We start from the raw sequence: 22,492 nt of genomic DNA, 5'->3' as shown, positions 1-22,492 counted from the left end.
GTGTAGCAGTATGTGTGCACACGCCTACACGTACTGAATGACGGGTCTGCCCCCTTCAACTTCTGGGTCTCCAAATTGTCCACATGGCCAGAGCTTGCTCTTTACGCCTTGGAGGTGCTAGCCTGCCCTGCAGCCAGTGTATTATCTGAACGTGTGTTTAGCACTGCAGGGGGCGTCATCACAGACAAGCGCAGCCGCCTGTCCACAGCCAATGTGGACAAGCTCACGTTCATTAAAATGAACCAGGCTTGGATCCCACAAGACTTGTCTGTACCTTGTGCAGAATAGACATTTATACCACCATCAAACATACATTCTTGTACTCAAGTCAAGTGCAATGATTCTTTGTTTTCTTTTTTTTATTTGTCCCAATATTTTGGGGGCTACCTACCCCAATAAATAAAAATAAAAAAACATTGTTGGCTACCTTCTCCTCCTTTATTACTGCCTCCACCTACAACACCACATTCACCGCCTCCTCAACCTCCGACTCCATATCCACCTCCTTCTCTGAGTTGCAGGTTAATAATTTGTAATTTTTAGTTATTTTATTTTAAGTTATTTCCCTATCCACATTTGTTTGCAGAGCAGTTGCCATGCTCTTAAGCACATTTTACTGCCTTTTACATCCCTCTAGCCTTTTCAAGGACTATTTTAGAGCCCTAAATTGAAAAAATTCGTATTTTCAATTGTCGGGTGACATTTTACCATTTTTGGTGTATACAAACCCCTGCTGTGCCTGGGTGACAGGGGCCTAAATCTCTCAAAATCGTCTGTTCTATTGCTGGGTGACAAGAACCCCCTTTTGCCGTGAATGAACCCCTGCTGTGCCTGGGTGACAGGGGCCTAAATCTCTCAAAATCCTCTGTTCTATTGCTGGGTGACAAGAACCCACTTTTGCCGTGAATGAACCCCTGGTGTGCCTGGGTGACAGTGGCCTAAATCTCTCAAAATCGTCTGTTCTATTGCTGGGTGACAAGAACCCACTTTTGCCGTGAATGAACCCCGGCTGTGCATGGGTGACAGGGGCCTAAATCTCTCAAAATCCTCTGTTGTATTGCTGGGTGACATAAACCCCCTTTTGCCATGAATGAACCCCTGCTGTGCCTGGGTGACAGGGGCCTAAATCTCTTAAAATCCTCTGTTCTATTGCTGGGTGACAAGAACCCACTTTTGCCGTGAATGAACCCCTGGTGTGCCTGGGTGACAGTGGCCTAAATCTCTCAAAATTGTCTGTTCTATTGCTGGGTGACAAGAACCCACTTTTGCCGTGAATGAACCCCTGCTGTGCCTGGGTGACAGGGGCCTAAATCTCTCAAAATCCTCTGTTGTATTGCTGGATGACATGAACCCCCTTTTGCTGTGAATGAACCCCTGCTGTGCCTGGGTGACAGGGGCCTAAATCTCTCAAAATCCTCTGTTCTATTGCTGGGTGACATGAACCCCCTTTTGCCGTGATTGAACCCCTGCTGTGCCTGGGTGACAGGGGCCTAAATCTCTCAAAATCCTCTGTTCTATTGCTGGGTGACAAGAACCCACTTTTGTTGTGAATGAACCCCTGCTGTGCCTGGGTTACAGTGGCCTAAATCTCTCAAAATCCTCTGTTCTATTGCTGGGTGACAAGATCCCCCTTTTGCCGTGAATGAACCCCTGCTGTGCCTGGGTTACAGGGGCCTAAATCTCTCAAAATCCTCTGTTCTATTGCTGGGTGACATGAACCCCCTTTTGCCGTGAATGAACCCCTGCTCTACATTGCTGACAGGGAACTAAATTTAGTGAAAACATCTGTTACTGAACGGAAGATGCACGACTACAAGCGCACGCTGATGATGGCATTCCCACCTGACAGCGGGGGCACAGTGGAAGCACAAGGCGAAGGCAGAGGAGGAGGAAGAGGTCGCCAACGCAGCTGGGGCACCGCCAGCACCTGAGAAGGCAGGATTAGCATGGCCAAAATGTCGAAAAGCTTTGTCAGCCTTGGAGGTGCTGACCTGCCCTGCAGCCAGTGTATAGTGTGAACGTGGGTTTAGCACGGCAGAGAGCATTATCACAGGCCGCAGCCAATGTGGACAAGCTTACATTTATTAAAATGAACCAGGCATGGATCCCACAGGACTTGTCCGTACCTTGTGCAGAATAGACATTTATACCAGCCTCAACCATCCATTCTTGTACTCAAGTGCACTTATTCTTTGTTTTATTTTGTTATATGTCCCAATATTTTGGGGGATACCCCAATTTAAAAATAAAAAATAACACAAATTAGTGTTAGCTACCTATTCCTCCTTTACCGCCGCTTCCACCTACACCGCCATGTCAACCTACACCACCCTTTCCAGGACTATTTTAGAGCAATTTTAGTGCCCAAAAATTCGGGTCCCCATTGACTTCAATGGGGTTCGGGTTCGGGGTCAAGTTCGGGTCCCGAACCCGAACTTTTTTTTCAAGTTCGGCCGAACTCGTTGAACCCGAACATCCAGGTGTCCGCTCAACTCTATTCCCTAACAATCCCCTTCTTTCCCATAACACCATGTGTGCTTAAATACCATTTGCCCCCGATAGGGAACAATTTTTGGAAGCTTTGCAATATGAACTAGCATAACACATGTGACGATGCTGTTCATTAATGCCATCAAATATGTAATTTACTATTCCTGTCATTGCATTCAAGAGCTTAGGGAGGTTGGAGGGGAAAGAAGAAATAAAAATTTATAAAAAAATAAGTGAAAAGAGATAACATGTTTTCCAAAAAATTCTGAATCCTATAAGACTAACGAGTGTTATATACCAATTTCCACAGCAATTGGAGCCAATTTGGTTTGGCCTGAATGGATTTGGTTCCGAACAGAAATTTTTTAAAAATTAGGTGTATAGGGACCAAACCAAATCTCGACAGGTTCACTCATCCCTTTTCCTAGCTGATTGAAATTGTTGTTTTTTTAGTAGCCATTAAAAGCAGATGGTGAGTGGATGAAAAGGGGCAGTTAAAAATGCTTAGTCGGGCAGGAAAAAGGTAACAAATTTGTGAAACACAGATGCTAAATAGGCTAGAAAAATGGCTGTTAATGGCTGTTTTTTTCTTTACTGTCGTGTGAATATAGTCTTAAGCTGACAATAGACACCAGACTATCTATCTATCTATCTATCTATCTATCTATCTATCTATCTATCCATCCATCCATCCATGCATCTATCACAACATCAATTAACCACTCAGAGACTTTGCTGGTGTGTAAGCTTCAGCATGACAGTACAATTTAAAGAGCTTCACTGATCATTTCCTCTAAATATCCCATGGTACTGTGGTGGGAAACTTTTTCAAATGGTTCTTACCCTCCCTCTTTTACCCAACACCACTGTCTTTGCTGCACTTGCACAGGCTGTGGGCTCTTCTGCCTGGGCCCAGACCAAATGTGGCCACTTCTTTTCCTGTTCAGCTGCATTGAAGTCAGTGCAACTGAACAGGAAAAGAAGCAGTCACATCAGGTCAGGACCTGGTCGAAGAACTCGCAGCATACGGTAAGTACTGCATGAACATTCTGGTTGTTCTAAAAAAAAGTACCAGCTGGAAACCACCTTTAAGGCATAGCTCCACCAAAAGTAGTTTCTATTTTAACTGGAAGTGAGAAAAGGCTCTCCCTGCTGTCGACACCAGTCAACACATCTTAATAGTCTGGTCCTTTAATCTTTACCTTCTAACCAAACTCCTCTCTACGTTGCAGGTAATGACCATATTAATATTTATATCTCAGGAACCCCTTTTCTTTTCCAAATCCTCTCCCCCCCCCCCCCCCCGGTATTGTTTTTTCACATGTTCATAGTCATTTTTGCATATTCTATACCCATTTGTTTTCATATTTATACATACATGCTTTAAAAAAATTCTACTGTTATACCTTAAGAAATTGATGACTAGCGGTACGGTACTTCATTCTCCTTTCTTTTAGTTACCTCTTGGACTACTAGTCTTGAGGCCTGCGGCACTCCAGGTAACTTCCTTAAAGGGGTTGTCCGGTTTCAGAGCTGAACCCGGACATACCCCTGCAGTGTGTTTGATGATGTCACCGGCTCTGATGGGCTGGCTTTAGCGCTGCCCTAGCCATTTTACAGGCGAGGGCAGCACTAAAGCCCGCCCATCAGTGCCGGTGACGTCACCGGGCTCACTGCTGGGCAGAAGCCTTCATCTGGCAGCCATAAGGAGAGCCGGATTCGTCACCGAAACTTGAGAAAATACCTTTACCCTGCGCGATTCAGAGCAGGGTAAAGGAGAGCATCGGAGCATGAACTGCGCCAGGGCTCAAGTCAGGGGGGCTGCCTGGGTGAAAATGGGGATATGTCCGGGTTCAGCTCTGAACCCGGACAACCCCTTTAACTATATACTGTATGAGAGTGATCTATAACTGCTGTGGTTATTGCTTTTTGTTTCTCAATAAAAATCTAATTTAAAAGATAAGGCTGCATAGAATTCTATTGTAGGTTTCAAGTTAAATCATATACTTAGGGCTAACATCCGGAATTTTCGTGCCCCATACAGACAAACCATGTGACTTCCCCCCTGGCCCTTCTCACATTCATAGCCGTAACAGCCATAACTTTTTTTTTTTTTGCATAAGATTATTTTGCCATACACATAAGTAAGATTTTCATTACTATCAACTTTTATTATGGTGTAAATTAAGGGGAAACTATTGTGCCATTTTTATTATTAAATAAAGATTATTATTTATTATGTATTCATTTATTAAACTGTTTTTACTGCTTATTATGATTACAGAGATACTACTGTAAATACAGTTTTTTAGATATTTAATAGTAGGTATCTTTTTAGTAACATTAACTTTGTAGAAAAAAATGTAAGGCCACTTTCACACGCGACGCGTGTGAGGGCCGGATAGGAAGCGGGTGCGTTGCGGGAAAATGCGTTATTTTTCCGCACGAGTGCAAAGCGTTTTAATGCGTTTTGCACGCGCGTGAGAAAAATCGGCATGTTTGGTACCCAGACCCGAACCTGGACTTCTTCACAGAAGATCGATCATGTGATGGACCATGTGATGAGCGCAGTGACGTCACCAAAGGTCCTTTTCCTCTCAAGTCATCAAAGAAGAAGACAGAAGAGAAGCCGGACAGCGCGAACAAGTGGATGAGGTGAGTTTAATTATATATTATTTTTTTTTAACCCCCTCCATCCCTATTTAACTAAGCATTCTGACCATGTTATGAGGGAAAATAATAATGATCGGGTCCCCATCCTGATCATCTCCTAGCAACCATGCGTGAAGATCGCACCGTATCCGCACTTACTTGCGGATGCTTGCGATTTTCACGCAGCCCCATTCACTTCTATGGGGCCTGCGTTGCGTTAACCACCTCAGCCCCTATAGCTTAAACACCCTTAAAGACCAGGCCACTTTTTACACTTCTGACCTACCCTACTTTCACCGTTTATTGCTCGGTCATGCAACTTACCACCCAAATGAATTTTACCTCCTTTTCTTCTCACTAATAGAGCTTTCATTTGGTGGTATTTCATTGCTGCTGATATTTTTACTTTTTTTTGTTATTAATCGAAATTTAACGATTTTTTTTTGCAAAAAAATGAAATTTTTCACTTTCAGTTGTAAAATTTTGCAAAAAAAACGACATCCATATATAAATTTTGCTCTAAATTTATTGTTCTACATGTCTTTGATAAAAAAAAAATGTTTGGGTAAAAAAAAAATGGTTTGGGTAAAAAAAAAATGGTTTGGGTAAAAGTTATAGCGTTTACAAACTATGGTACAAAAATGTGAATTTCCGCTTTTTGAAGCATCTCTGACTTTCTGAGCACCTGTCATGTTTCCTGAGGTTCTACAATGGCCAGACAGTACAAACACCCCACAAATGACCCCATTTCGGAAAGTAGACACCTTAAGGTATTCGCTGATGTGCATAGTGAGTTCATAGAACTTTTTCTTTTTTGTCACAAGTTAGCGGAAAATGATGATTTTTATTTTTTATTTATTTTTTCTTACAAAGTCTCATATTCCACTAACTTGTGACAAAAAATAAAAAGTTCTATGAACTCACTATGCCCATCAGCGAATACCTTTGGGTGTCTTCTTTCCAAAATGGGGTCACTTGTGGGGTAGTTATACTGCCCTGGCATTCTAGGGGCCCAAATGTGTGGTAAGGAGTTTGAAATCAAATTCTGTAAAAAATGGCCGGTGAAATCCGAAAGGTGCTCTTTGGAATGTGGGCCCCTTTGCCCACCTAGGCTGTAAAAAAGTGTCACACATGTGGTATCTCCGTACTCAGGAGAAGTTGGGGAATGTGTTTTGGGGTGTCATTTTACATATACCCATGCTGGGTGAGATAAATATCTTGGTCAAATGCCAACTTTGTATAAAAAAATGGGAAAAGTTGTCTTTTGCCAAGATATTTCTCTCACCCAGCATGGGTATATGTAAAATGACACCCCAAAACACATTCCCCAACTTCTCCCGAGTACGGAGATACCACATGTGTGACACTTTTTTGCAGCCTAGGTGGGCAAAGGGGCCCACATTCCAAAGAGCACCTTTCGGATTTCACCGGCCATTTTTTACAGAATTTGATTTCAAACTCCTTACCACACATTTGGGCCCCTAGAATGCCAGGGCAGTATAACTACCCCACAAGTGACCCCATTTTGGAAAGAAGACACCCTAAGGTATTCGCTGATGGGCATAGTGAGTTCATGGAAGTTTTTATTTTTTGTCACAAGTTAGTGGAATATGAGACTTTGTAAGAAAAAATAAAAAAATGTGACAAAAAATATAAAATTCTAGGAACTCTCCATGCCCCTCACGGAATACGGGTGTCTTCTTTCCAAAATGGGGTCACTTGTGGGGTAGTTATACTGCCCTGGCATTTTCCAGGGGCCCTAATGTGTGGTAAGTAGGTAAATGACCTGTGGAATCCTAAAGGTGCTCTTTGGAATGTGGGCCCCTTTGCCCACCTAGGCTGCAAAAAAGTGTCACACATGTGGTATCGCCGTATTCAGGAGAAGTTGGGCAATGTGTTTTGGGGTGTCTTTTTACATATACTCATGCTGGGTGAGAGAAATATCTCGGCAAAAGACAACTTTTCCCATTTTTTTATACAAAGTTGGCATTTGACCAAGATATTTATCTCACCCAGCATGGGTATATGTAAAATGACACCCCAAAAAACATTGCCCAACTTCTCCGGAGTCCGGCGATACCAGATGTGTGACACTTTTTTGCAGCCTAGATGCGCAAAGGGGCCCACATTCCTTTTATGAGGGCATTTTTAGACATTTGGATCCCAGACTTCTTCTTACGCTTTAGGGCCCCTAGAATGCCAGGGCAGTATAAATACCCCACATGTGACCCCATTTTGGAAAGAAGACACCCCAAGGTATTCAATGAGGGGCATGGCGAGTTCATAGAATTTTTTTTTTTGGCACAAGTTAGCGGAAATTGATTTTATTTTATTTTTTCTCACAAAGTCTCCCTTTCCGCTAACTTGGGACAAAAATTTCAATCTTTTTCAATATGACCCTCACGGAATACCTGGGGGTGTCTTCTTTCCGAAATGGGGTCACATGTGGGGTATTTATACTGCCCTGGCATTCTAGGGGCCCTAAAGCGTGAGAAGAAGTCTGGAATATAAATGTCTAAAAATGTTTACGCATTTGGATTCCGTGAGGGGTATGGTGAGTTCATGTGAGATTTTATTTTTTGACACAATTTAGTGGAATATGAGACTTTGTAAGAAAAAAAAAAAAATTCCGCTAACTTGGGCCAAAAAAATGTCTGAATGGAGCCTTACAGGGGGGTGATCAATGACAGGGGGGTGATCAATGACAGGGGGGTGATCAGGGAGTCTATATGGGGTGATCACCCCCCTGTCATTGATCACCCCCCTATAAGGCTCCATTCAGATGTCCGTATGTGTTTTGCGGATCCGATCCATGTATCCGTGGATCCATAAAAATCATACGGACATCTGAATGCAGCCTTACAGGGGGGTGATCAATGACAGGGGGGTGATCAATGACAGGGGGGTGATCAGGGAGTCTATATGGGGTGATCACCCCCCCTGTAAGGCTCCATTCAGATGCCTGTATGTGTTTTGCGGATCCGATCCATCTATCAGTGGATCCGTAAAAATCATGCGGACGTCTGAATGGAGCTTTACAGGGGGGTGATCAATGACAGGGGGGTAATCAGGGAGTCTATATGGGGTGATCACCACAGTCATTGATCACGCCCCTGTAAGGCTCCATTCAGACGTCCGTATGCGTTTTGCGGATCCGATCCATCTATCAGTGGATCCGTAAAAATCATGCGGACGTCTGAATGGAGCTTTACAGGGGGGTGATCAATGACAGGGGGGTAATCAATGACAGGGGGGTGATCAGGGAGTCTATATGGGGTGATCACCACAGTCATTGATCACGCCCCTGTAAGGCTCCATTCAGACGTCCGTATGCGTTTTGCGGATCCGATCCATCTATCAGTGGATCCGTAAAAATCATGCGGACGTCTGAATGGAGCTTTACAGGGGGGTGATCAATGACAGAGGGGTAATCAATGACATGGGGGTGATCAGGGAGTCTATATGGGGTGATCACCACAGTCATTGATCACGCCCCTGTAAGGCTCCATTCAGACGTCCGTATGCGTTTTGCGGATCCGATCCATCTATCAGTGGATCCGGAAAAATCATGCGGACGTCTGAATGGAGCTTTACAGGGGTGTGATCAATGACAGGGGGGTAATCAATGACAGGGGGGTGATCAGGGAGTCTATATGGGGTGATCACCACAGTAATTGATCACGCCCCTGTAAGGCTCCATTCAGACGTCCATATGCGTTTTGCGGATCCGTTCCATCTATCAGTGGATCCGTAAAAATCATGCGGACGTCTGAATGGAGCTTTACAGGGGGGTGATCAATGACAGGGGGGTAATCAGGGAGTCTATATCGGGTGATCACCACAGTCATTGATCACGCCCCTGTAAGGCTCCATTCAGACGTCCGTATGCGTTTTGCGGATCCGATCCATCTATCAGTGGATCCGTAAAAATCATGCGGACGTCTGAATGGAGCTTTACAGGGGGGTGATCAATGACAGGGGGGTAATCAATGACAGGGGGGTGATCAGGGAGTCTATATGGGGTGATCACCACAGTCATTGATCACGCCCCTGTAAGGCTCCATTCAGACGTCCGTATGCGTTTTGCGGATCCGATCCATCTATCAGTGGATCCATAAAAATCATGCGGACGTCTGAATGGAGCTTTACAGGGGGGTGATCAATGACAGAGGGGTAATCAATGACATGGGGGTGATCAGGGAGTCTATATGGGGTGATCACCACAGTAATTGATCACGCCCCTGTAAGGCTCCATTCAGACGTCCGTATGCGTTTTGCGGATCCGATCCATCTATCAGTGGATCCGTAAAAATCATGCGGACGTCTGAATGGAGCTTTACAGGGGGGTGATCAATGATAGGGGGGTAATCAATGACAGGGGGGTGATCAGGGAGTCTATATGGGGTGATCACCACAGTCATTGATCACGCCCCTGTAAGGCTCCATTCAGACGTCCATATGCGTTTTGCGGATCCGATCCATCTATCAGTGGATCCGTAAAAATCATGCGGACGTCTGAATGGAGCTTTACAGGGGGGTGATCAATGACAGGGGGGTAATCAATGACAGGGGGGTGATCAGGGAGTCTATATGGGGTGATCAGGGGCTAATAAGGGGTTAATAAGTGACAGGGGGGGGTGTAGTGTAGTGTAGTGTGGTGCTTGGTGCTACATATTGCTGAGCTATCTGTGTCCTCTGGTGGTCGATCCAAACAAAAGGGACCACCAGAGGACCAGGTAGCAGGTATATTAGACGTTGTTATCAAAACAGCGTCTAATATACCTGTTAGGGGTTAAAAAAATCACATCTCCAGCCTGCCAGCGAACGATCGCCGCTGGCAGGCTGGAGATCCACTCGCTTACCTTCCGATCCTGTGAACGCGCACGCCTGTGTGCGCGCGTTCACAGGAAATCTCGCGTCTCGTGAGAGGACGCGCCGGCGCGTCCAGGCGGAATGAATCAACCACCTCCAGGACGCGTCGCTGCGTTCGGCGGTCCGGAGGTGGTTAAAAAGGCACAATATAGAGCATGCTGCGATTTTCACGCAACGCACAAGTGATGCGTGAAAATCACCGCTCATGTGCACAGCCCCATATAAATGAATGGGTCCGGATTCAGTGCGGGTGCAATGCGTTCACCTCACCCGCGTAGAAAACTCGCCCGTGTGAAAGGGGCCTAACTTTTACTTTCCAGCTCTTCTTTTACTGTAAAAAGCTGAAAAGTAAAAAAAAAATATATATATACTAAACAGTAATACTATTTATGTAATATTATGCCTCTGAAGAAAACAGTAATGCGGTTTAGTAGCTTTTTAGACGGAGAAAATGCTTATACGAGTGTGGTTCTGTAGTCTTCTGGTAAACAAGCTGCCTGCCATGTGTAGTGTCCCACTAGATTGGCGTGGGCACTACACAAGGGTCAATTGGTGTGCGCGTTCCTCCTACTCATAAGGGACAGCAATGTCATGTGTAATTGTGCAATCAATATATCTTCTAATGTGTTTTTATATGCAATGTTCCCTGTATGATGCAATAGCAGGCCTAGTTGGGTGTAGTTAGACATCCCAGACACTAGAGGGAGATAGGGAGCCCCTAGTATAAATGTCCAGGCCCAGACAGGGAGAGTTAGTTCAGAGTTCAGAGTCAGGAGTCTGCAGAGACAAGTTAGAAGGCACCAGCCGGTGATATGCTGAGGGCCTCCTCCTGACATGCAGCTAGACAGCCCAGGCTTCTAGTTGTTACCAGGGGGCTAGTAGAGGGATCCTAGCCTACCTGCGGATCAAGTGAGCCTCAGTTAGCTCAGAAGACTACCCCAGTAGTAGGAATGGACCTCCTGGGAGAAACCTGCAGCTTCCCAACCAAGCAAGGATAATACAAGTCAGATAAGTACCCTGATGGGCAGAGGTTCTAGAAAGTACAGCAAGCGCCAATACTGGAGAGAGGATTTATATACCAAGGATTAAAGCCAGCATTTAGGCATCCGGGCCTTGGGATCCAGCCAGCTAGAATAGCTGAAGGGAATAGAGCAGCATTGCACTGCAAAGCATTAACTGTTGTGCCCTCCAAGTATCTTGCATGATTAATACCTGCCACTATTTAAAGTCTACCTGCTTGTGAAGTATTGTTCAAGGGACTGCATTATCATCACTATCAACTGTAACTGTATGTACAAAGTTGGACTGTGTTCACCAAGTAAAGCAACGTTTGGTTTACCCACTGAGTACTCAGTTATTCCTCCTATAAATCGGTGTGCCACCGTTACAGGCACTGGCGTCACGAATCCAACAGGGACCTTGCCCCAGGCACTCAAAATACCTGTAACATCCAGGGCACCTCATCCACCATCAGGCCTGGTCCCTACAAACAGAGTGTGCCCCAGAGGAACTGTGTCTACCTCTCCTTCACTGCTGCATGCCTGCCCAGGGTTCTCCAATACAGTGAGCAACCCTCGATTGCCTATAACCGTGACCTCGCTTCGCTATACCCTGCAGGTCTGGCGTGCTGCATAAATTGGTGTCACGAACAGGATTTACGGAACATTCCTGCGCCATTGCGGATATAAAACTGTGTGCTAAAAACTGCCTTAAAGTGACCAAGCCCTATTGTTTTATTCTAAATTGCTGGGCCAAAGAACTGTCATCATTAGCGGTGTGAAGATAGTGTTTTCTGGACTGTTTGCTGCTTGTTTAAGCCACCGCTTGCTGTCAGTGAATAGACAGCGTTTTTGCTAAAGATGGCCGCTGAGCTTGCTTGAATTTACTGCTGCGTCATCTTCATCCTGAATTGGCGGTAAAAGTTGGCGCCTTTTTGCTGAAAAGAGCGGGAAAAGGCTCAATGTCGGCGCCACCGCCCTGTCTGGACATTTGCATGTCTGCAGAAATGGACTCCGCCTCCCCCATACTGGAGTACCTGGGGGGCGGCCTCCCAGTGCAATGGGAGGATCTGTCTGAACTTATTGGCGCCACCCTGTCACTCTCCAGAGAAGGATCGAGCATGTTGGAGAGTGAAGACTGCTCTGTTGGGATGTCCGCGCCTGAATTGGTAAAGATGGATGGTATTGGTGTAGAGCCCGAGGACGCTCCACCAGCCTACTCTCCGGGACCGGAGAGACCCGCCTGCCCGCCACCGAGGACGCAACCGGAGACCTACTATGGCTCCTGGAGAGACTTCTTCCAGCCCTCGTTCAAGTGGTCAGCATTGATGGCAGAGATCCGGGAGGCCGCCATAAAGAAAAATACAAAGTCAAAGATATTCTACGAAGAACTGGCAAAGACCGTTCACGAGCGCCACACTGACACCCAACCCCGCCTGGAAAGGAGAAAGGGGTTGGTTGTGGCTTTTGACAAGAACCGTGGCTACGGTTTCATACAAGACTATACCACCGGCAGAGACTTATACGTGAACCGGAGATCCGTCAAGCGGTGTTACCTCCCCGAACATATGCATAACCTCCGCGAGGGAGAGGAAGTGGAATTCACCCCTGCCGAGGGCCTGCGAGGCCCATATGCTACTGCCGTGACCCGTCCCAAGAAAGAACCGGAGGACTGGGAGGCAGATGAGGACTACTCTGGCTGCGAGCGCAAACCAGAGCGCTCTCCAGAACCGGCCCATCACGCATTCCAAGAGCGGGGCTCTTTCATTGGCCCGAATGTTTTCTGGCAGCCAACCGTGTTGGAGAAATGGGTGAGTCCCTATCCATCCCCCGAGCTGCCTCGCCGGGAGAAGACCATCCAAGAAATGGAGAATCTGAAAGGACTCCGCGTTACCCTGGATAATATACGGAAGGGTAAGAGACCTGATGCGTCACCGGAGCCTGCAGCGGCCGCGTCCGATGCACCATCTACTGTACCAGTGCCGGCGGCGACGGCGGAGGACAGCGATCCTGAGACCGAGAGCCTGGATGACCAGATCGTCCGTCTGGAGGAAAAGTTGCGGGAGTTACGCAGAATTGCCACCGCCAGGATCCAGACGCCGCCTAAGAAGGAAGAGGTAAGGGTGCCTGTCCCCACCCGTCGGCCACCTTCTGCTACCACAGCTACGTTGAGGCCCTCAAGAAGGCCCTCTCACCCTGTGACTTGCTGCGCAGAGCCCACCGGACCGCTTGCGGCGGCGGTACCTAGGCAAGCACAACCTGCGATTGTTATCCCTGCACCGGTGCGGTCAGCAACTGTTATCACCCCTAGGCCTATGGGGCCAATACTTATTAGGGGTCCCTTCATGCTGCAGCTGCCCCCTAACACCGTGTTGTGGGCACATCCGCCCGTGGAGGATTATTACAGGCCTCATTTGCCAGCAGAGCCAGGGAGCACCACTGAAGTACCAGGTGATTATGATATGCCCCTGTGAATTAGCCTGCTAGGCCCTTGATTTGTTTTTTTTGCCAAGGGATTACTTTCCGAAAATTTAACCCTCCCAGGACAGGAGTCCTTTGTTTTGGTCCTTTATTGCTGCTGCCAGTTACCCACGGCTCAGTGGTGGTGGTCACCCACCGAAATAAAAATGTCAGCAAAGCCATCTTGTTTCCAGGACCTCCTGCCTGCTGCTACCTTATTGTGCCAAGTTGTGCCTGTTTCTACGTTGCACCCTTAACCCTTTTAACCCCCTTTTCAGGTTGAGTAAGGGTATTACAGCACTTGTTTTTATATTATGCCATTTGAAAAATGTGGGCTATTTTATGTGCTGTCATTCTATTGTGCAACTGGATTCTAAGGATATGTGCCCAGTGATAGACTCAAAAGTACCTGAGCCTCTGTGATTTGCTACCTTACTTTGCTGATGAAGGACACTTACTCAAAATAAGAAATGAACCTGGGTACGGACTCATACTTGTTCCTTGAGCCTCCAAGAACTTTTAAATTGTATACATTTTTATGGACATTTTGCACTTATGGACTATCCTGGTAATAATGCTACGCTGCACCAGGTCAGCGCCCCTGTTCCCTCACACTATCCTGAGAGAAGAGAGCGACGCCCCTTTTCACCAGTACTTGTTCCTAAGCCAGTGGAACTGCCTGATTTTATGCATATAATGTATTTCTGCAAATGTAGATGTATTTTTCCTGCTTTGCATTATTTTCTCTTTTTCAGGTGCAGTATCCAGCTGGGCAGGGCCCCTCCATGTTGCTCCGAGGACGGGCAACGTTATAGCGTGGTGGTATGTAGTGTCCCACTAGATTGGCGTGGGCACTACACAAGGGTCAATTGGTGTGCGCGTTCCTCCTACTCATAAGGGACAGCAATGTGATGTGTAATTGTGCAATCAATATATCTTCTAATGTGTTTTTATATGCAATGTTCCCTGTATGATGCAATAGCAGGCCTAGTTGGGTGTAGTTAGACATCCCAGACACTAGAGGGAGATAGGGAGCCCCTAGTATAAATGTCCAGGCCCAGACAGGGAGAGTTAGTTCAGAGTTCAGAGTCAGGAGTCTGCAGAGACAAGTTAGAAGGCACCAGCCGGTGATATGCTGAGGGCCTCCTCCTGACATGCAGCTAGACAGCCCAGGCTTCTAGTTGTTACCAGGGGGCTAGTAGAGGGATCCTAGCCTACCTGCGGATCAAGTGAGTCTCAGTTAGCTCAGAAGACTACCCCAGTAGTAGGAATGGACCTCCTGGGAGAAACCTGCAGCTTCCCAACCAAGCAAGGATAATACAAGTCAGATAAGTACCCTGATGGGCAGAGGTTCTAGAAAGTACAGCAAGCGCCAATACTGGAGAGAGGATTTATATACCAAGGATTAAAGCCAGCATTTAGGCATCCGGGCCTTGGGATCCAGCCAGCTAGAATAGCTGAAGGGAATAGAGCAGCATTGCACTGCAAAGCATTAACTGTTGTGCCCTCCAAGTATCTTGCATGATTAATACCTGCCACTATTTAAAGTCTACCTGCTTGTGAAGTATTGTTCAAGGGACTGCATTATCATCACTATCAACTGTAACTGTATGTACAAAGTTGGACTGTGTTCACCAAGTAAAGCAACGTTTGGTTTACCCACTGAGTACTCAGTTATTCCTCCTATAAATCGGTGTGCCACCGTTACAGGCACTGGCGTCACGAATCCAACAGGGACCTTGCCCCAGGCACTCAAAATACCTGTAACATCCAGGGCACCTCATCCACCATCAGGCCTGGTCCCTACATACTGAGTGTGCCCCAGAGGAACTGTGTCTACCTCTCCTTCACTGCTGCATGCCTGCCCAGGGTTCTCCAATTCAGTGAGCAACCCTCGATTGCCTATAACCGTGACCTCGCTTCGCTATACCCTGCAGGTCTGGCGTGCTGCACATGCAGAAGGTCTGGGGTTCAATTTCCAACAGAGACCTTTAAAATAATGTATTTAGTGAATGTCTGTGTGGTGGGAGAAGGGCCTCTCTCCCAACCCAAGTCAAACGGAAAGACCACACAGCTTCATTAGTATTTGCTGCAGTAAATGAGGTTGACAATGTGGGTCCGGGTCCGGACTGCTGTACCGCCAGAAGTGCCCTGGAGGCCGCCCTGCATAGGCATATGGTTCCCCAACATACAGAACAACAAGCATTATATTTTGGGGATGCTAAGCAAATTTTATCATTTGTTTACTAAATTTTTATACATACTCAGTCCTGAAGTGAATTCTTCATAAGTAACATATCCTTTCCCATCTTTATTTAGTTCATCAAATAGATCTTCCAGGTCTTCAACAGCGCAGAAAACGATGCCACTGATTTTCTGAAAAAGAAAAAACTCATGAAAAATATCCCTGGAGACATCCCCTGGAATTGGCTTGTGCATAACCACAGTGTATGCATGTATTGTATGACAACAGTACATCTCCATCTCTCCATCATCTTGTGTGATTTTTGGATGATCCTAAAACATCCTTCTAGTTCCTTTTCTGGTTCCCTCCCCTTTAAGCTGCAATTAGATAGCACTACCCACTGCTTCCTGCCATGGTGAACCGAAGGCCAGAATATTATTGGTGCTCTTGCAGTTCCTGCTTCAGACCCAATGGAGGGATTATGTAATACCCCAAAAGATACACTTTGTCAGAGGCTGCATAGCAGGAACTGACAGCCACTTACCGTATATATGCTTTATGTAATAATTTATGGATATCTATGTATCTATGTCTGGCCCATTTTAGTACCGTCCTATCCTTGTCCATAATACAGACAAAAATAGGAGATGTTCTATCTTTTTGCGGGGGCCACAGGACAGACATACAGATGTGTGCTGTCTGCATCTTTTGCGGCCCCATTGAAGTGAACGTGTACACATCTGATCCTCAAAAAATGTGGATGCAGAAAAAAACAATGGTCATGGGATGATTTCTTTCCAGCTTAGCTATCCCTTTAAGGGCAGGATTGTTTTGGTAAGAAGGCAGAAAGTTAATCTAATAAACGAAGAACACATCCTTAGGACTCATGTACACGATCATATATATTTTGCAGTCCACAAACAACGGAACCCACAAAAAATACAGATGACGTCCATGTGCATTCAGTTTTTTGCGGAACAGAACAGCTGGCCCCTAATAGAGCAGTCCTCTCCTTATCCGTAATGTGGACAATAATAGGACATGTTCTATTTTTTTGCAGAACAGACATACAGACATATGGAAACGGAATGGTTTGGCATACGGTCTGCAAAAAAAAAAAATGGAACGGACATGGAAAGAAAATATGTTTGTGTGCATGAGCCCTTACACATTAGTCTAAATTTGATCAAAATGAATGATTTCAATCAAAATGATAATTTATTGAGTAAAATTTAACAAAGGATGATAATTTTAGCCAATCAATATCAGACTAGTGTCGTTTGAAAAAAAGTCAGCCATGTTTGAGACTTTTGCCCGATAGTTGAATGAAGGATCTTTCGTTCAAAGAAAGATCATTTGTGGACAAAAGAGCTTTATTTGACACAATGAACCCAGAAAGATCTTTCATCCATTGCCCATTTACATTGAACATGTCTATGGATACATCTTGAACAACCATAACGGCTAACATGGACTTAAAAGGGTTTTTCGAGATATTTTTACTGATGACCTTTCCTCTGTTTGAGAAGGCACTGGCACTTGCAGTCGTGCTGCAGCCTTCTCTTTGCTCACCAAGCACAGCACCATCCATTTGATAGTGGCTTTGCTTAGTATTGCAGCTCAGCCCAATTAATTTCAATGGGGCTGAGCTGCGCCTAGGCCATGTGACCAATGAATCTGATGTCACATGCCCTAGGGAAGCTGTGAGAAGGGTGCGACACTACAGTGAGCGATGGTGCCTTCTCAGATGTGGGGGTGGGGGGGGGGGTCGTAGGTGTTAGACTCCAATGATCAGATATTGATGACCTACCCAGAGGATAGATCATTAGTAAAAATATCTTAGAAAGTCCCTTTAAATGTTTACAGCTACATCTGTGAAATTATTTTTCATAAGATAATTGTTTGTTTAAAGTGTAACCGTCATGTTTTCATAAAAAAATTTATGTTAGCATATGTTACTGCTGCTGCAGCATTATGCATAAAGCAATCTTTAGTTTTTTCACATACCACTGTTTTCCTTGAGCTTTTCCCTTAGTTATGGCTGTTTTGAACCCTACAATATGAGGATCTTCTCAAGGTGGCTCCTCTGCCAGTTCTCTGAGGCCAAAACTGCTTTCCCTCACTTCCCAAACACACTTGCTGTAGCCAGCAGCTCCCTGCCAACCAATCAGATTGGATTACTGAGAGACACGCCTCCTCACTCTGAAGCCTAACGCAGGCATGCAGTGTGAAGGACCGCCCCTCTGTCTTCTGTTTACACTAAAGGGAAGACAAACGAGCCCTAGCAACGGTCTTTTAAGGGAGCAGTGGAAAGGGACAGAGGACATTAATGAAAGCTGTTATTATAAGGTAATTATAGATCTTTTGGCAATCATTGACATACTAACTGCCTACTAGCTCTAATAAACTAGCAAAAAATATATATATTACATTTACACTTTAACTGCTGCTTAATCATCAACCTATTTCTATCTTATGTGTATGGCCACCTTTAGTGTGAAACAGGGCAGGCTGCTCACAAAGCTTTCCTGTTAAGCCCCTACCTGGAGAGACAGATGCAGAGGCTTACTGAGGGTGATGTCGCCTCTAGCAATACAGAATGATAGAGACTATGGCAGCAGATAAAAATTCATGCGATGGTAGCTGCAGCCCGAGGGGCAGAAAAGGCAGTGTTGTGTCCAGGGGTGCACCACGAATGAGGCCAGGTGAGGCGATTGCCTCAGGCAGCACCAGGAAGGAGCAAGAGGGAGGCAGCAGAAGGGCCATGGGCAATGAGCGCTTTTATTGTGGCAAAGGGGTTAAGTTAAGAAATTTGCATGGGGGGGCACCGTTTCAGTTTTTGCCTCAGGCAGCAGAAAGGCTAGGTGCACCCCTGGTTGTGCCATAGCCAGACAATCTAGGAAAGACCAGGCCTAGGCCAAGGTAAGGAACCTCAGCCACTCATTTCCAAATGATTCTATTGAAAAGTGTTTATGCCTCTCTTAATCAGAAGAGAATATGCATTAAGCCTTTATGAATTTCTTCTTGTCAGAAGTGTACCCACCATGCTTTATTTAAAGTAAACCATGAGTTAAGCCTTCTCGTTCTGTGACGCTCTTCCCTGTTTCCTGGATATTATTCCGGGGTTTCACTATCCAGCAACCCGCAGACAAAGGGGAGTGGTATTTATGGCACTGATGGGAGTGATAGTGATTTAAGGTGGCTGTCTTATATCCAACCCTCTCTGAGGCTGTTCATTAAAAGTAGGGTGCACCCTTTCTTCAGGGCACACACTGTGCGTTTTGGTGACTCCCGTCTGTGGTAGTTGGGGTGCCCTTGATGGTGGACGGTTGGCAGGTGCAAGATGAGGGTGCAAGAGTAGGGCTGGCAGAAGGATGATGGAGTTAATGACCAGGCCCGTTTGGTGGCAATAAATAAAGTCTCTCTTTACTGAGTAGATAATGGGAGTAGTAGTTCATACAGCAGTAAAAGGCATAGGGCACAGTTTCGTATATTACAGTATTAAAGAGTAGCCTTCTCCCAATAGTTGTGAATGGACAGTAGCAATCTTGGTAGTAATCCTCCCTGAGTCTCATTTTCTAAGTATAATTTGCAATCTTCCCAAATAACCACTGGCCTGCAACTCTGTTCTCATTAAAGGATATCTGTCATTAGCCACCTCCTTATCCAACTGTTTGCATAGACTCGTAGCTTTGGTTCACCTGATTAAAACACAGTTTCTTATTTTAATTTTTTTATCCGAGGCTCTGATGATACTTATGATACCTTTTCTTAATATGCAAATTAGGCTTTGGTGCAATGAAGGCATCACCATTGCTCTTGTTGCACCCAAGCTTTGCTGCTTTCTGCGGTCTGCCCCTTCTTGGCTGCTTTGCCCTGTCAATCAAAGCCTCCAGGGAGGGGCTGGCCACAGAAAGCAGCAAAGCTTGGGTGCAACAAGAGCAATGGTGATGCCTTCATTGCACCAAAGCCTAATTTGCATATTAATACAAAGTATCATAAGCCAGGACTGGAGCCTCAGATAAAAAAAACAAAAACAAACTGTGTTTTATCAGGTGAACCAAAGCTATGAGTGAAACAGTTGGATAGGGAGGTTGCTTGTGACAGATTCCCTTTAACTCTTACTGCAATGACCAGGCTTTGTGGTACAGATCTTAGATTCGGATAGCCAGTTTGTCTCAAAATATGGTGGGTGCTGAGGCAATACACCCTCTCAACAAGCAATATAAAGACTTATTGCCATATACACGCGGTACCTTACTGCCTGAATCCAGCACAGCCTTAAAATGTGGTTCTAAATCTTATATCAATGTCCGTTCACTTTCTGTCAGAGGTATTCTCTCAGTTAAGTTGTTTCAGCTATCTCAGGGATAAAGATTCACTGGACCAGGCTTCCATTCAGGCCTACTTCTCAGGAGCTGACACATGCATGTATTGCCTCTGGCTTTGCCCAGCTAAGACTCACTAACCAGGGGGGCGGAACCAGCTTATCACCCTGGAAACTGGGCTAAGACTGCCAATGTTAACTATTTGTTGCTCAAACATAAGATATACATAGTGCATAAGGAAATAAGTCCTTCAAAAACAAATCACAGCATTTTACTCTGTAGCAAACAATTCACTTTTAGCAGTGATCCACTGGGTCACTGCCACTACACCACCAGCCAGGAAACAATATAGCTGGGAGCACCTCCATTTGTACTGTGATATGCACTTGAGAGTGGAAAAACTAGCCACCGTGAGGTGTGTTACCAAGAAGAAGCCGCTGTCTCCACCCTGTACTGCAATTCCTGCACTCATCATATATGTGCTGCTGGATGAAGGTAATAGGAGAATTTTGATCTCATGGATCAGTGAAAGAATGAGATGCTATTGGGGAAAGGGAGATGAGCAATGCAGAGGGGGTGGAGGGTCACCGAGAAAACAGTTGGATAAGTATGGGGGTAATATTGGGAGAAGGGTTGGTTGGAAAATGTGATTCTATAAGGAGATAAGAATATCCTACAGTGGTGGGAATAAGAGTATATTTACACATATTTGTGGTAAACCTTTTCTATATACACCAGGAATTGCACCTGAATTACATGCAGAACTTGTCCATAGCCTTCAATGGCCTAATATACAGGTGAAACGCGAAAAATTTGAATATCGTGCAAAGGTCATTTATTTCAGTAATGCAACTTAAAAGGTGAAACTAACATATGAGATAGACTCATTACATGCCAAGCAAGATATTTCAAGCCTTTATTTGTTATAATTTGGATGATTATGGCTTACAGTTTATGAAAACCCCAAAGTCACAATCTTGAGGTACCCTTTGCTCAGGGGATATGGATTAATTAGCTGATTAGAGTGTGACACTTTGAGCCTAGAATATTGAACCTTTTCACAAAATTCTAATTTTAAGCTGCATTAATGCAATTCCTTTTTAATTTGCATTACTGAAATAAATGGACTTTTGCACGATATTCAAATTTTTTGAGTTTCACCTGTATAATCTATCTATTTTAAAGCTTTTTTTGCCTGATGTCATAGAAGCCAATGTCACTGCTGATGACGCCCTTAAAAGGGATGGAGGTAATTGACAAAAATATGGACCGATCAGCCCGTTTAAGGGCATGACTGCATGTGAGGAATATTAGGTTGATGACTTAACATGTGTGATTACATCACAATGGGCAATGTGTGTGATATTGTCTGACTGACATGTCTCCTGTTTGGCCCCTGAATGGATGATGAAGTCACAGATGGAAACGTGTCAGAAGCTGACGTCACTAGATAATGAAAACTCATTAGTAGAGGGGGAGGTGAAAAACTATTGCAGCAGCATTTTGTTCACAAAAGTATTAGGTTTAAAGATGCATCAAATTTATCAAATAACGTGTCCCGTTTGATAAATTCAGGGCAACTTTTCAAATGCAGACTGAAGGCGAAACTGACCTTAAAGGGTTTCTACCACTTCGTTTCACATAATTAGCTGTCAGACACTAGCGATCCGCTAGTGTCTGCTCTGCCAAACCATCCTAATATAATTGCTTTTGGGGCAGCCGTTTCGCTAAAAAAAGAACTTGTATTAATATGCTAATGAGCCTCTAGGTGCTATGGGGGCGTCATTAGCACCTAGAGGCTCGGTCTACCTTCACAAACTGCCGCCGCCCAGCGCGTCCCTCCAGCCCGCCCATCTCCTCCTGAATGCGATCCTCCCTGTGAGCGCCTGTATTCGGCGCATGCGCAGTGAATGTCTGACCGCTTCCCTGCTCAGACATCTCCACTGCGCCTGCGCGATGACGTCATAGTGCTCCGAGGAACAGGCGCAGTGGAGATGTCTGAGCAGGGAAGCGGTCAGACATTCACTGCGCATGCGCCGAATACATACGCTCACAGGGAGGATCGCATTCAGGAGGAGATGGGCGGGCTGGAGGGACGCGCTGGGCGGCGGCAGTTTGTGAAGGTAGACCGAGCCTCTAGGTGCTAATGACGCCCCCATAGCACCTAGAGGCTCATTAGCATATCTATATAAGTTCTTTTTTTAGCGAAACGGCTGCCCCAAAAGCAATTATATTAGGATGGTTTGGCAGAGCAGACACTAGCGGATCGCTAGTGTCTGACAGCTAATTATGTGAAACGAAGTGGTAGAAACCCTGTAAGAAATGACCCTCATGATAAAAAGCACCTTTTATACCAAGTATTGATTGGCTTAGTTTAAAACAGATTTTATGTCAGAATTGTGGCACAACATGGTGCATCTTAGGTCAGACCCCCTTTCCCATGACAACACATCACTTTTACTTTAAGCCCCCCTTCCTTATTGGGCTAGGTGCACCTAACTTACACT

General features: G+C 45.4%; 1 protein-coding gene across 1 annotated transcript in view; it reads right to left on the bottom strand.

Moving 5' to 3' along the window:
• LOC120994950 (ras-related protein Rab-44-like) overlaps nt 1-22,492 on the bottom strand; it is a 148,381-nt gene that overhangs the window by 108,886 nt on the left and 17,003 nt on the right. The window contains 1 exon segment of the mRNA XM_040423861.1: nt 15,737-15,848. Within this exon segment, the coding sequence (XP_040279795.1) occupies nt 15,737-15,848 (112 nt within the window).

Source organism: Bufo bufo, chromosome 3 (assembly GCF_905171765.1).
Source record: "Bufo bufo chromosome 3, aBufBuf1.1, whole genome shotgun sequence".
Taxonomy (NCBI): domain Eukaryota; kingdom Metazoa; phylum Chordata; class Amphibia; order Anura; family Bufonidae; genus Bufo; species Bufo bufo.
Note: the sequence above shows the minus strand (reverse complement) of the source record. Positions and strands in the feature narration are given on the sequence as shown.